Below are 15683 nucleotides of genomic sequence, written 5' to 3' on the forward strand. Positions count from 1 at the left end.
GTCTGGTTTTTCTAACCCATCTAGTTGGGAGATGTATTTAGGAATTGAGTTGCCTACAAGGTATTGAGTCTTTGTTTAAACGTTTGACAGACATAGCTGTAGAGCCCTCTTTTGAGCATTACAATACAGCTAGTATTATGGCCAACAAGAGTATATTTTGGTTTTAAATCATAACAAGCTAGTTGTATCAGATGTGTCTGGTAACTTGGAATTTGTTGATATATTGCCTTGGAGAGTAATCATGTGAACCATTGTTAGAGGAAAGTTGTGTTGTTCTTTTTCCAGGATCAAGCTGGATGTCCATGGGTTTGTTTTAAGTAACTTATGCCTGGCTGGCCCCCAAAGGCCCAGGCTCTATGGTTTCAGCCTCGTTTACCCCTCTCTCTTACCTAACATGATAAAACACACAAACAAATTTGTGCGGGCAGCGCATTTGTTAAAGTTTTATGTTGTATAGTAATGCAAAATTGTTTTACCCTAAAGTTAAAGCTCTAGCCCTTTTGTTATTTAATTAGAAACAAGAATCTAAAAATTAGCCATATAGTTTTAAATATGACTGTTTTCTCTAAGAGAATTTCTTATTACAGCTATTGACTCTTTGGGAACAGGACACTTGGGTACAGTCTGTAATGTGTTTAAACTTTATAAACATATGTCTGTTCAGGGGCTGGCTGACTTTAGCCCAGTAGGTAAGCATCTAGCACTGGGCCATAAATATATATTTATTGATAAATATATATTTATCAATATAAAAGAGGTTATTTTAGTCATGCTTAAACCAGCAATAATTTAATATTATAAATGATAAATCTTAATTAATGAAAATAAATAATGCAACAAATAACAAGCCTCACTTTGTATTGAAAAACACACTTTGCTCCTGTTCGCCTTTATTAAACTTCACTTTGTATTGCATTTTATTTTATATGTTCTTTCTGCCTACAGTACCTTTTAAAACAATAAAATAAAAAAAAAATCTTTTTACATACCTGGCTGATTGTAATGGGATTTATCCAAATGCAAAAAGCCTGTTTTCATTAAAATCCTGATCTTTTTGCCAGCTAAAGGGCTTGTTTTTGCTTCACCCTCTGTACTAATAGGGTTTTTTTTAATTTTTTATTTTTAACCAAAAACAAAGAAAATTGGGGATGGTACTGAGAGGAGCAGCAGAGCACTAGATGTCAATCTGACACCCTGGACCAGAGCTGGATTAAGGTTCTTTGGGGCCCAGGGCACAAGTTTTAGACAACACACAGGCAATACTGTGTGTGCTACTGTTAGATACAGCACAGCTCTGCCTTCACGAGCAGTACACTGTGAAGCGGGACATATCTCCCAATTGTCCTTACAGTCAGACCAAATCACCCAAATTCGGGACTGTCCCACCAGATTCAGGACAGTTGGCAAACTGTGCTGTTCTCTCCTACTTTGTCTTGTCACTTTCACCAGCTGTGGCTGCTGGTGTCTTTATCTCATTTTCTGCTTGTCTGGATCCTTGAATCTTGGATACCGTATTTGGGAAAAAAAAATGGGTACATGAAAGTTACGCATTAAAGATGTTACAATAAACCAGGAAAGTATGAAAACACTGAATATATTACATTTTCTAATGAGCTTCACCCAGGATAAGATAACATCATGTTGTCTGTATAGTCAGGATCAGAGAGCCAGAACTATGAGGCACGGTGCTTATATGCAGCTTCAGTATAGAAAAAACTGCTGATGATGTCATTATGTACACAAGCATCATGTCTAGGGGTCTTCATTGGCTCAGAGTTAATGATGTTACAGGTGTCTGCTGGTCAAAGGCTAATTCAAAGGATTCCTTTGATAAGGAGTCACCACCTCAACCCCAACTACTGAACACATGTGATGTTTAAGGAAACTGACCCAAACCAGTTCTAAACAAACTTAAAACACGATGTCATTTTGATCATTCAATCTTTTATCTTCCATAACTATTGATCACAGGAAGCGATGGCAGAGCCGAAAGTAGCGGATTCAAAATGGTATTGTGCAGATCAAAATGACACTAAACATGATACATTTCCTATATCCTGAGCCTTACATATCTTTAATATATTTTACTAATAAATAAATGTGGTTTGGAACCTTAATAAATGTGTATTATTTACAAGTGTAAGTGCGAATGTAAATGTGTGTGTTATGAATCCGTGCGATTGTGTCATAACACGTAGCATACTAAACGCAATCGCATGATAAAACAATATTAATCAATTTGGTTTACTTCATCCAATTATTTGACTTCCACACTATATAGATCTATTTCCTTCGAGCAAGCCCTGACGTTAAATTAATAGTCTTCCCATTTCATATATAAACCTATTTCCCTCCCTAAAAACAGCCCCAGCAATTAATTAAATAGCATTTATGTTTAATAAATATAACAATTTCATGCAGCCATCCACAGCAATAAGTAATTCATATTCACATTTAATAAATAGCCCTCCTCACCAAACTCTGTTCCATATTCAATTAATAGCGCCAAACCACCCCAGCATTAAATTATAGGTCCTGTCACTTCACCTTAAATTAATAGGCCCCACTATTAAATTAAATTGCCTCAACAAGAAATTAAATTACCACACCATCACCCCACAAGTAAAATAGCATCCATTAAATAATTATCCCCGACCTGCACCCTACTATTAGGCTACATCCCACAATATATTAACCCCCCCCTTTCCTCACACATTATATTAACATATTCCCCCACCCTCATACGCACAATATAGTAACATACGCCCCACCCCACCAACACACCCATCTATTAGCATACTCCCCCCTCCCTTACACACAATATATTAACATAATTCCCCACTTACCTTGTTTCATCTGCGCGTGCTGTGTGCTCTTGCTCCTCTTCACACATAGAACAGCACCTGTCACATGGTGCACGTCCCATGCGACACAAGGGGATATATTTACTAAACTGTGTGTTTGAATAAGTGGAGCTCTTGCCTATAGCAACCAATCAAATAATAGTTAGCATTTATTTAGTACATTTTACAAAATGCTAACTAGAATCTGGTTGCTATAGGCAACATCTCCACTTTTTTAAACCCGCAGTTTAGTAAATATACCCCCAGGTCTCTCACAGATAGGCCACACATAAGGAAGGGAGGGGTTACTGATTGGAAGGACTCACGGCCAACATGGAAGATGGCTGGTCCCGGAGAAGGCACCAGCCACCAACTAACAGAGAATTTGGCTGGTCCCTGCATCTGCCCAAAATAGCCTTTTTTTCTGTCCAGCTCAAAATAGCCTTTTTTCTGTCCGGACCAGCCTGCCTCTGTGACTATTATATGAAATTCGGACACAAGTGTGCCTATAATACGGCTTACTGAGGCCGCTTTCCAGATAGCAGGTTTGTGTGGGAGAAGGACAAAATGTAGTGATATTAATAGAACATGAGGGGAGATTAAATTAGCCACAATGTTCCCCAGAAAATAGTGCCCATTAGATTTTTACAAGAAATCTCTGCTGATTTTTTTTTTCCTTGCAACCCATAGAGGTGCGAGGAAAAATCAGCAGAAAATTTACCGTCGTAACGGTACAAATGCATAGACGCGATGTTCATCGCAACTAATTGAATCTTCCTCTATGATTTCCTAGCTGCAAAGGTCTAATCCAGGAGTTTTCTTACCTGCCTGGTAGAGCTGATAATAATGAAAGTAACTTTTTATGTATTATAATGCTAATCATATGCAAATGTTTGTCATTCTGTGTAATATGTCATAGGTACAATACTTGGCTACTTACATTCCTGCTAGGCATAACCGTGAATTTCAATGGACTCTGGGTAGTCAGTCATTTTATATTGATTTTTAAATTTTCTTGCAGGAATCTATTTTTTAGAGAGCGAGATATACAGCAGATGAACTGGGCTGGTATACAGAGATTTTTTTTTCTTTTTTTTTTTTGAATGCACAAATATTTTATAGGAGCTCTTTTACACCCTCCTGGCCATTAAGATTATCCTTGTTCTTGATTAGTTTCTCCTTTTTTGTCCAAAGGGAACTTTTTAAAGAATTATTTTTTGTCCTACATAGAAATAACACTAGCTAATGGCATTACTTGCAGTACCAAAGTCCATCATTATGGCACATAACTTACTAGGTATCAGTTTTTTCTTGAGGCGTATATTTTCCTGACTTAGACATGTTTATATAGATAATATCATGCCCAGCTTCACGTAAAAAAAAAAAATGTAGACTTGCCTAGAAAAAAATCTAACTGAACATTTGTATTGTACTAACAAATATATTTTGTTTGCTTATTTTATAGTATATTTATAAATATTTGAATTGCCATTAATAAAGGTTAAAAATAATCATATACATTGTATGTAACTGACATTCTTATACACCAAAGCATCTGTACTCTACAGACCTAAATAATGTGTAAAGCAATGTGTGTTTATACTTCAATACTAGCTAAGGCATGCTATATGCACATTTGCCGATAGTTAGCATTTTAGCATAGTATTATTAAAAAGTTGTTCAGAGAGTTAGCTTATATAGATTTTGCTGTGAAACTTGGAGAGGAGGTCTTATGCAAACAAACTTAAGGGGTTGTTCATATATATCTACTGTTAATGTGTTTTTCAGCCACTAATGCCTCAAAACCAAATAAAAAATTAGATGAATAGTTTCTTGCATTCTAAAATTTTAACACCGTCTTTCAAATGATAGTTTAATAATGTTTTTAAAGCTTGCTTTAGCGTTCATGCATTTTGCCTGTTTTCCCAGCTCATATGTCATACTTGCCAACTTTAATAATTAATAGTCAGGAAGATCCCGGTCAAGAGGTGTGTCGGGAGGGGGTGGGACGCGGTCAATTGCGTAATATTTGTCCCCGCCCCCAGCTGCAAAAACTTCATTTTGTCATGGGGGTGGAACCAAAATGATGCGGGAACCAAAATTATACAGGAGAAATACCTGCTCTCCCGGGAGTCCGGGAGACCTTCCCGGACATTCTGGGAGAGTTGACAAGTATGGCATATGTATGCACGAGCCCTAAAAGTCTATAGTTTTGAGATAAATTAATTGTATTGTCCAAATGTGACAGGATGAACCTCCTATGCCACCCTGTCTGCTCTTGCTGGGAACTGGCTGGGCATACTTTTCCGTTTCCTTTTGTTATCCCAAATGTGCCCTCTCACTGCAGTAGGAGGCACTTACAAGTGCTGCCACCACTGGACTCCTTTACCGGCATCCAGTACCTGGTTTCTTCTGGGAAACTGACGCTGCGAGTGTACCCTGTTACTGGTGTACCTGGGCTGGTACCCCTGACCTCTTCCTATGGATTAGGGTTGCTGTGGATGGATCCCCCCTGGCCTATCACTCTGGCCAGAGCTGCTGGGTCCAAACCTCAGAAACAGCCGGGAACAGATTCGATTTTGGGTTTAATCTGTAGGTCACAGAATTTTCAGCATGGAAGAGGTTTTCAGCAGGTCTTTGAAGCAAATGATATTTATTTGCAGTCACACTGATTGAAGGGATCAGTGCTCAGGTCAGATGGAATCAGAAGAACAATTTTCACTACAAGACAGGGCTTTTTATATATATTTGGACACAGACTCACGAGCTATTTTTAGAATCCGGATGCAATTTGTTTACACAAACATGGATTTACATGCAATGGAAAGCTAACAGTATTTACACTACTCTGTGATAGACTAACACTTGTTGTGATTTCCTGGATCTTTTTTCAGACATATCTAACAGCAGTCTAATTAAATATCCCCATGCCTTCAGGTGCGCACACATCAAAAGGTCTAATTAACATGGGTCCTTTCTTCCAACAGTTGCAGAATACACATTTTCTCCAAAGAAAATAATTCCCCAAGAAAAGTTGCAAAATCCCAAACAAGGCATTTCCTTACACCGAGATACATAAAAGACTTCCTAAACAAAGGCTTATTGTATCAGATATATACATCAGAAATAATGCATTTCCTCTAGAAAGGTAAAACAGAAAAAAATGAATTTTCTCCCCTGGTCTCAGAAATAAAGATTTCCTATACCAAAATATACACAATATCAAAAATAAGTGCATTTGCAATCATATAAATAAGCTCCCTGAGCGATTTCCTTTGAATAAATTTATACCATAAGTTACTTATAAGTGATCCAGTCACACCAAACTTGATTGGTCATTTCAAACATGATGATGTCAATGCTAGTTTTAACAACTGCCTTTTGCTTTTTAAACGTTTAAGTCCATCTTAGCAGCCATTATATTTCTTCAGGTTATTACACCGTGCTACATGAATGCTCTGCAACTTGACATGAAATGCCCTTAAAGAGAAACTTAAAATAAAGCACAAGTTCTTTTTTATAAAATATTCTCACCATTCACAAATATTGCAAGGTTTCACATACTGACAGAATTTGAGGTACTTGCCATTGTGTATTCATTTTATGTGTAGCAAAGTACAAATTAATACTATTGCAAATTGCTACGGAATTTGCTGGCGCTATGTAAATAAATGATGATGATAAAGGGTACGCTTTTGCTAACTTTCATTGCATATCTTTAACCCCAATCTGATTTAATTGGAAGATGAATTGAAATACATAAGTTACCACATTTGCCGTCTGTGACACTGTAGATGGCTAAATGTACAGTAAATTAGACCATACCTGCTCTGACTTTTGTTTATTATTCTCGTCTTTTTTTTTTTTAAACACAATTTGTCCTTGAATTCACTTTTTTTTGCTGGCTCATATCAGAATCATGATTGTAAACAAACTTTGTGCCACAGGAAGCAGATAATATTTGCTCGTGGTTTGTATAATAGAGCCATTTACTGTAGTCTATTTTCTTTTAGCTGCTTGCGCATTGCCCAGTTGCTTTGAAGATTCTCACAGATAAAAGAAAACATAAAAGGGAAAAAACACTTAAAAAAATATCATCGTCTTTGATGCTGACCTAGTTTGCAGTGTTTTAAAAGCATTCATCTGAAAAGAGATACATATCTGATTCATCATAGAGCTGGAAAAAACTGAGATGCTCTTGACTGTAACATCCAGATATTTGGACATCTGACCATCAAACATTGTGAGCTAGGTAGCCCTTCTTAGTTTACCTCGACCTTTGTATATCATTGTACCAGTGGGGACACCTACACGTACAGTCCTTGGATTTAGGTACCTTTCTATAAATTTTCAATACAGTGCAGATGCACATAGTGTTCTGCCTTTTTGGAAATAGTACTTAAATTAATGTGTGTGTAGTTGAGCAAATAGCTGTATTGTTGATTCCATATTAACTGTAAGCTTATTTGATAAGATAAAAGCTAAATCTATTTATGCAACACCAGGAAATCAGAATGAAGCTGTGATATATTGTTAGCAAATGGATGTGTCCTTTTTATATATTCCATTTGCCTGAAATTTTGAAAATCTTTTCTCACAGAAAAATGTTTCTGAATATGAAGAAATGTGTTTTATATCCTATGTTTTAAAACAAATGTCTTCTGTGTGTCAATAAAGGAGAAAATACTGTCTTGTTCGCTATTTATTATTTATTTTAAAACATTGTAAACTTGATCAGCATAAAAGAAAGGATGCATTTTAAGTGTTAACCCTTTTATGTTTTCTTTTATCTACTATACATTTTTGAATAACTAACAACATTTTTGAGATGAATGATTCCCTCCCTTACTCTTGGAAATATAAAATCGTATTTCATCATTGGTGAATTTTGTATTGACAATTCCTTCTGGCTCCCAGATTATTCTTCCCCCTTCTTCCTCCTTTCTTTTTTTTTTTCCCCTTTGCTATTTTTAAATAATTATATAAAATTATATAATTATTCTTTTGTTAAGAGTTATATCTTTTTTAATTTTTTTTTATTTTAAAAGTTATATCTGTTACATCTAGAGATCCCATATGTGAATATTTAAATAACTTCAATCAATATTTTAATATATAATTTAATGTATAATTAATGTATTATATATAATATATATCATTATTTCCTAATTTTACAAGTTTCAAGTTATTATGTAAATAATGCTGATATGTTTTGGATTCATAAACCTCTTGATTTTTTAATATTGAAGCTTACTCTGTATCGACAAGTACTGTTGTTTGAAAAATCTCAGAATGAAAAAAAATATTTACATTTGGGAAATAAATGCAAAGTAACGTAAATATAATTACACTTTGGGGTAGAATTCAATTCACTGCTTTGTTCTTTTGAACAATGCGGCCCGTGCCCTGTTACCGGTAATATGATCATTTTAACACAGAATATATATATAGATAGATAAATGATAATATAACATGTGTGCAGGGGCAGGCTGGGCATCTGCCCCCAGCTTGTCCCACAGTGGATTACCTTGTGCTGGGTCACTGGTCCACTTGCATTTTTTTCCCTTTAAAATGCTCCTGATAGGCTGCTGAGCAGAGTCTTGTCCCCTTCCCCCAGGGCTAAAATTTGCCAGCCGTGTGTGTGTGTGTGTGTGTGTGTGTGTGTGTGTGTGTGTGTGTGTGCAGATATTTCTAGAAAGTATGATTGTGGTTATGATCTTGTCAGAAATTTAAATACTTGCCTCTGATTATGTAAAGAATGAATTTATATTTCACCATGGAATCTAAGGATTTTTTTTTTTTTAAAGTTGTTTTAATCTTTAGTGAGTTACTCGTGATCCTATGGTTGGGTAACTGAGCCATAAATACTTAGCTATTTAGATGTACAATACACTATTTGTTGTTATTTTTGTAAAGTTGACATTTTGAATGCTGTCATGTGTTTGCCACATAACATAATTAACGTATACATATTTTTGCAAATGCATTCAAGATAAGCAACCCATGTACTTAGTTTGCATACTGCTGTATACATCACATTTTACAAAGCTCACCGATTTGCTTAACGCATTCTTTATCACATTTTAGCAATTTGTCTACTAATGGCAAAGCCTATGCTACATTCTTCTGAAATATGTATAACATCATGGTGAGCAATGGGCATAAATGCCCCACAGTGGACTGTCACCTGAAGAACTTTGCATCTTTGCATTAGGTCTGACACATTGCATCACAGATTTTAATACTACAATGGTGATGGGTGTCAAAGCAAAAAGATTTCTGTAACCACAGTTTAAAAGGGATGCAGTTGCAATGTCGACATCACAATGTCTACACTATAAGGTCGACAGTCATAATGTCAACACAGTTAAAAGGTCAACCATGTCACGATAGGACTTGGAAATGCCGCTGACTGGTATTGACTCTACTAGACAGGAAGGCGCGGAGTCTAACGGTATTCACCAGGGAGGTATGGGCTTGACTACGTGGGGCACGCAGGTCGCGGTCCTTCAAGCTAGCTAACAGTGCAGCGGGAGATAGCAGTAGTAGTCGTACGGTCTGGGTCGTAGCCAAACGATAGCGCAGTACACAAGGGTGATCCATAGGGAAGGTCGAGAGGAAAGCCAAAGGTCAGAATCTGAGAAACGAAGAAGCCAAATCGCTAGACAGAGAATGGTCAGGAACAAGCCGGGAGTCAAACACCAAAGGACACAAAATATGGGAGCAGGATGCAAATGCTGGAGAAAGGTGAAACCAATACTCTTACACCAGGGAAGGAAAAGGAGGAGCCTTATATAGTAGGGCACTGGCCCTGATAGGTCAGGTGCTCCTGACCGCCGATATAGCAGTGAGAAGCGTCCCGTTGCCTAGCAACGGGACACAGCTACTGCGCATGCGCGCCCGGCGGAACCCAGAAGTACGTCCTGTTGCCTAGCAGTGGGACGGGGGTCCGTCGGAAAGGACAGGAGTCCGTTCCCGACACCTGGCATGGTGCGGGATGTCCACATGTTGTAAAGCCGATAGTCAAAATGTCGACGTAAAGCACTAGTGTTAAAACAGCAATACATTAAAAAAAAGTAAACAAATTGAACAAAATAAACAGCACCCCCCTCCTCCCCAAGCAGCTTAACTAACAGGCTAGTCAGCACAGGGCTTGATTTCCTAGGGAGATGGGGGATGTAAAAGAAAAAATTCAGAACCCCCCCCCCCCCCCCCACTACGGCTCTTCCCACACCCCTGGCCGGCGGAAGTGAAGTGAATTATGATTTTATTGTAAAAAAACAATGTTTTCCTTGTGAATTACAGGTCCCAGCTAGCCCAGTCTGCCATTGTCTGTTCACGCTGGTGCTACAAGCGACAGCATACCCATGACTGCCAAGGCATGCTGACACTTGAGGATTCACAAGTGATTACATCATAAATAACTGATATATGATTTCCCAGGATTACATTTAAATAGAGTATTGTGCTTTATGATAGATGAGCAATACATGCCTATATTATTGTTGCCTTTTGTTGTGACCATCAGTTATATTTTATATTTCTTTTATGAATTTCACATTAATAACTGTTTTGTATACGATTCAGATTACATGTATGCAGTGTGTATAATATATATACATATATATAAAAAATGTGATTCCACCTAGTAAACAAAGCAGTCAGAACCGGTTATAACTGCATACGTAGTAACCTTGAACCGGTCTGAACCTGCATGACAAGCTGCAACACTCTGTGACGTTCAGTTGATTGTGAGTCGCCATTTAGTTTGGTTGTGTTTTCTGTAGAGTGCCGAAAAAATGCTAGGTTTAAAAGTTGAACAACGTGTCAATTTGATTTTTTTATTTTTTTTTTTAAATCCAGTATTTTTATTGAAATTTTTTAAGATATAAACATACCAAACAACAAAAAGAAAAGCAAAACAACCGCATACATATCAGAATTAAATGACGGAATTTACAAGATTACAATAAAGCATAATAATAATAAATGTGCTATATTCATTCAGGATCATACATCGTAAATGCTTATACATAAGTATGTTACACATGCATGGTTTATTACATGGACTCAGATACTTATTATAAGAACTGCGGTAGCCATACATTTAAGTAAATAGAGCATCTGTACTAGATGACACAGGATAGAATGGAGACTCTAACCATCTGTACCATATATTCTCAAATTCCTTCAGAGCCTGTCTGCTAGTATAAACAAATCTCTCGTTCCTTCTGGTGGTATTGACCAGTACCTTCCAATTTTTAACCGTGGGACTTGTCGGGGCCAACCACAGCCTCGCTATACAGACCTTAGCCAACATCAATAACTGTGAAATGTACATTTTTGTCAGTTTATTAACTTTCCCCTTCAATCGGAGCCCAAAGAGACAAGTGGCCGGTGAACTAAGAGACACTTCAATTCCAGTAACCTGAATATATCTCCTGATCCTTCGCCAGAAGATTTGTATACATGAACACTCCCATAGAAGGTGCCAAAAGTTAGCATTGATCGAATTGCATTTCGGACAGTTAGGGGTAACATCCGGGCAAAATTTTGCCAATCTAATAGGGGTAAAGTAGGCCCTGTGTAAGATAAACACCTGTATTTGTTGAAATTTTAATGATGAAGTATAACCTTTAGTACTGTCTGTAACCATTCCCCACTCCTTGTCTGATAAAGGGCCAATATCTATTTCCCACTGATTCCTCAAACCATCCAAATCATCTGCAGTGGATTCATACAGAAGACATGAATACATTCGAAAGATCAGACCTCTATAACCCAAGGCCTGTAATTGTTTCCTCAGTGGATCCACCCCAAACACCAATTTAAAAGTTGAACGACGTGTCAATTTGAAATGTTTAGTAAAATTGCACAAAACACCAACAGAATGTTTTGAAATGCTTACTACGGCCTATGGGGATGACTGCCTGTCTCGTACACGTGTGTTTGAGTGTCACAAAAGAGACATGAGAATGTCGAAGATGACCTTGCACTTCAAGAACCGAAGAAAATGTAGAAAAAATCAGTCAGATTGTTGTAAAAGACCGCCAACTCAGTGTTCGAATGATAGCTGAATCTGTGAACATTGGCAATGACAACGTATGGAAAATTTTGCGTGAGGATCTTCCCATGACGAAAGTTTGTACAAAGATGGTCCCAAGGGTTCTTACACCAGAGCAAAAAGAATGTCGCAAGGAAAGTTGTGTTGACATTCTGCAGCAACTTGATACAGATCCAAACTTTTTTCACAAAGTAATCACTTGTGATGAGATCTGGATCTTCCAGTACGATCGTGAAACCAAAAGACAGTCAATGCACTGGAAAACACCGTTATCACCAAGAATGAAAAAAGCTTGTCAAAGCAAGTCAAAATTCAAAGCAATGCTCATTGTTTTTTTCGATATCTAGGGTGTAATTTTGGAAGAATGGGTTCCAGAAGGCACAGCAGTCAATCAGCATTATTATAAGGAAGTTTTGCAAAAGCTGAGAGAAAGAGTCAGAAAGAAACGGCTGCAACTGTGGAAAAATGGTTTCTTTCCTCACCAGGACAATGCACCTGCTCACACAGCACTTTCTGTGAAGCAGTTTTTGACCGAAAAACACATTACTACACTTGAACATCCTCCACATTCGTCCAATTTAGCACTTTGCGATTTTTATCTTTTCCCAAAAGTTAAATCAGTTTTAAAGGGACACATTTTGAGTCAGTTGATGCTGTAAAGAAGAAAACGGCAGATATGTTGAAACAGGTAATAGAATTTTATTTGCTCGATGCCTTCGACTAGTGGAAAACAAAACTACAGCGATGTATTAGTGCAAATGAGGAGTATATTGAAGGGACAAACATTCTTGTTTTCAATACTCCTATGCCCCAGGACCAGTATGTCAGGAATTGTAAATAAAAACATGAGCTAGTACATTCCAAGACACCTCCCTTTGAAAATGTCACCAATAGTGATGAAACGTGTTAGGACACTTTTTCCTGTCTGGTGTCTCCTCACCACAGATGCCAGACAGGAACAGATACTGATTGTGCTTTTCACTGTGAAACTGACTTCTGATCATCTTAGAAAGGAATTTTGCATTACCAACTATCCCTTTAAGCGCCGTATATATACATCAATAAGAACTTTGTTGGCAACTTAAAACAGCAAGTAGATGGGCTTTGTTAAACACCACGCAGAAAATTTTCTGCATTAAATCACCAATATTTCGTTTTAAGTGCACTAAGAGACTTTCTTCAGCCTGCTAATCTTATACATTGATGGTTACATTTTAAGATTGTGATATATTTTGCAGTCATATATTATTTTAATGGGTTTACCTATGTAGGTAATAAATTGTTGTTCATATATATTTCCATAGGTTTGAGCCACATACTTGGCTAATTACTTTGCGGTCTCTGGACCCTCTATATATGCCTCTGTTTCAAAGGTGATTTTAATTGCATGTATTCGCTATCTGAATGCTCAATGACTATTGTAGATTAACCTCTATTTGTGTACCGTCCTAACGTTATGGTGCAACTCACTACAGACTTTCATTAAATCTGAGATATAATTTTAAAAAGATGTATAAAGTGATGTCACATTGAGGGCTCCTCCAATAAATCCTGGAACCAGACAGTACATCAAAGTAATGGTTTCTGGGTTGTTGATTACGGTTACATAGCTCTTTACCCCATTGCTACCAAAGTATAGGGGGTAGTTATATGGATCAGGTTGTCTCTGATGGCAGCCCAAAATACAAATGATTACAATAAATTAAAAATAGAGCTTAAAAAATTGCGCTTATTTCCCTTATGTGTCCTTTCCAAGCCCACCTAAATGATGTCACCCATTCCCTGTTACATTGGTGTATTTTTCTATGCATGTCACAAAATACATCTGCTTCTAAAACTAGAAAAAATACAGTATTTTTACGTTGACCCACTCCCGCCTCTGTTCCCTATTTTTCCAGCTGCAAGGATTTGTTCACTGGGTTGCTTTGTGTGCAATATCACTATATCTTAAAAGTATAATTCCATCATAACTTACTTGTGGAAAGTACATGTTTGGTATCCCTATGCTCTCAAGAAACTAGTAGATATTGTGGGATTAATTCTGAGGTTGCGCTAATTATCTAAAAGTTGTTTTATATTTTCCACCCATTTTGATTATATAAATACCTTAGGATAAAAAGGTATTTACGACAGTATGCTAATAAACGAAACCCTACCCATCCCCAAATAACTATATAAAGCTAGCTTGAATATACTAAAACATAGGAAACTTATTCCTTGTGAAACTGATGCATCTCCAAAACTTACAATTAAGTTCTAATTATGAAGAGGCAATCTCCCCTGATGATTAAGTAGTTAAACAGGTAGTCCTAGCCTTGTTCTATCTGACATAAGTTATATATTGACATTTGTGAGTGATCATTCAGATTTGTATGTTACTAGACATAAACTTGCTTTATGAATTGCCACACACTCTGATTACTCCGTCTTCTCTCTACATTTTAGCAGAAGAAGAAGAAGTGGAAAATGTTGATGTTTCCAGTCTGCCGGAAGAGGTGCTCCGGAACATTGAAGCTGACAGTTACTGGTGCATGAGCAAGTTGCTTGATGGCATTCAGGTAAATTGATTCCCCCTGTCCTCATGCATTCTGTATAACTGATATATTTATACATTTAAGCTACTGCTGGGAGTCTGAGGAGAATAAATGCATAGCTGAAAAATAAATGCATGAGGGGAATATCTGATCCATTGAGGAAATATGTCTACATTTTAATATTACTGCTGACTTATAAAAATGACGGATGTGCTCACTTACAAACCTTCATGCACAGTGTAACTTAGGGTATGGGTTTTGATCCCCTGGGATATTGTCTTCAGTCCCAAGATATTAGTAAAGACTGCAGTCACTTGCATTGCATCTGATTGAGTGTTTGAAGGTAATTTGAGGTTACATTTTGGAGATCTATCCCATGAGAGGATTCTTCTGACATTACTGAAAAGCAGTATATGTTTTAAGCACAACGGATGATAAACTGTCTTTGCTTCTCAAAATAGAACATAGAATATTTTTGTCTGAGATAGATCCAAGGTTTGAACTTTGATTTAGTAATCGCTTTAATAGTTACAATTACAAATATGTTAAATTAATGTTTGATCAAATAGACGCTGAAAAGTGTTACTTCTGCTCAATAACAGAAACAATTTGAGCCAGTGTTAGTGAAGTAAAATGAGACTATCCGCAAAATAATATTTCTATATGTTGTAAACGAGGATGACTTAAAATTTGTTACATTCCCTTCTCTGAGAAGCCTGTGCCTCTTTAAATACGACGTGGACGTATCTGTGTCGGCTCCAGAGAGCATTCTCAACACTGGTTCTATATGTCAGTGACAGCCTGGGGAGCCAGTGAGGGTTCCAGAAACTGTTTCATTAATTTCCTTACACTCCTACTATGACATACAACATTTGAACTGAACCCTGCTTGCCTCTGATTCTGAAAGGGGAAGACGCTTCTGCATTTGAATAGAACTTTGGTTATGTCTATAAGACAGTGCTGACCTATTTCAAGTATTTTTAGCACTATTAAAGCTAATTGAACTGGTTTTTATAAGGTCCACTTAATTTTGAACCTTTTATTGCTGGCAAAAGTAGAGAACCATCAAACAAATTAAGGTCTCTTGTGTTAGGATTTCATATTTTTAAACAAATGTTTCTTTCTTTAAATAGCAAGTTAAGCACATTTTAAGCATGCATCTTAGCTGTCCTCCTTCAAGTCATTATTTCCTTTTCAAGATCTCTCTGTTGGTCAGATGAGTATTGCTGCCAGTCACACATA

The 15683-nt window shown here is 37.0% G+C and overlaps 1 protein-coding gene across 6 annotated transcripts in view; it reads left to right on the forward strand.

Moving 5' to 3' along the window:
* Positions 1–15683, forward strand: part of TBC1D22A (TBC1 domain family member 22A) — a 470079-nt gene that overhangs the window by 193346 nt on the left and 261050 nt on the right. For 4 of the 6 annotated variants that reach the window (XM_075208865.1, XM_075208862.1, XM_075208868.1 and 1 more), the window contains exon 9: positions 14353–14465. In XM_075208865.1, coding sequence (XP_075064966.1) covers positions 14353–14465 — 113 coding nt within the window. The remainder of the gene's footprint in view (positions 1–14352; positions 14466–15683) is intronic. The other 2 variants (XM_075208864.1, XM_075208867.1) reach the window with 1 other exon arrangement.

This window comes from Mixophyes fleayi, chromosome 4, assembly GCF_038048845.1.
Source record: "Mixophyes fleayi isolate aMixFle1 chromosome 4, aMixFle1.hap1, whole genome shotgun sequence".
NCBI lineage: Eukaryota > Metazoa > Chordata > Amphibia > Anura > Limnodynastidae > Mixophyes > Mixophyes fleayi.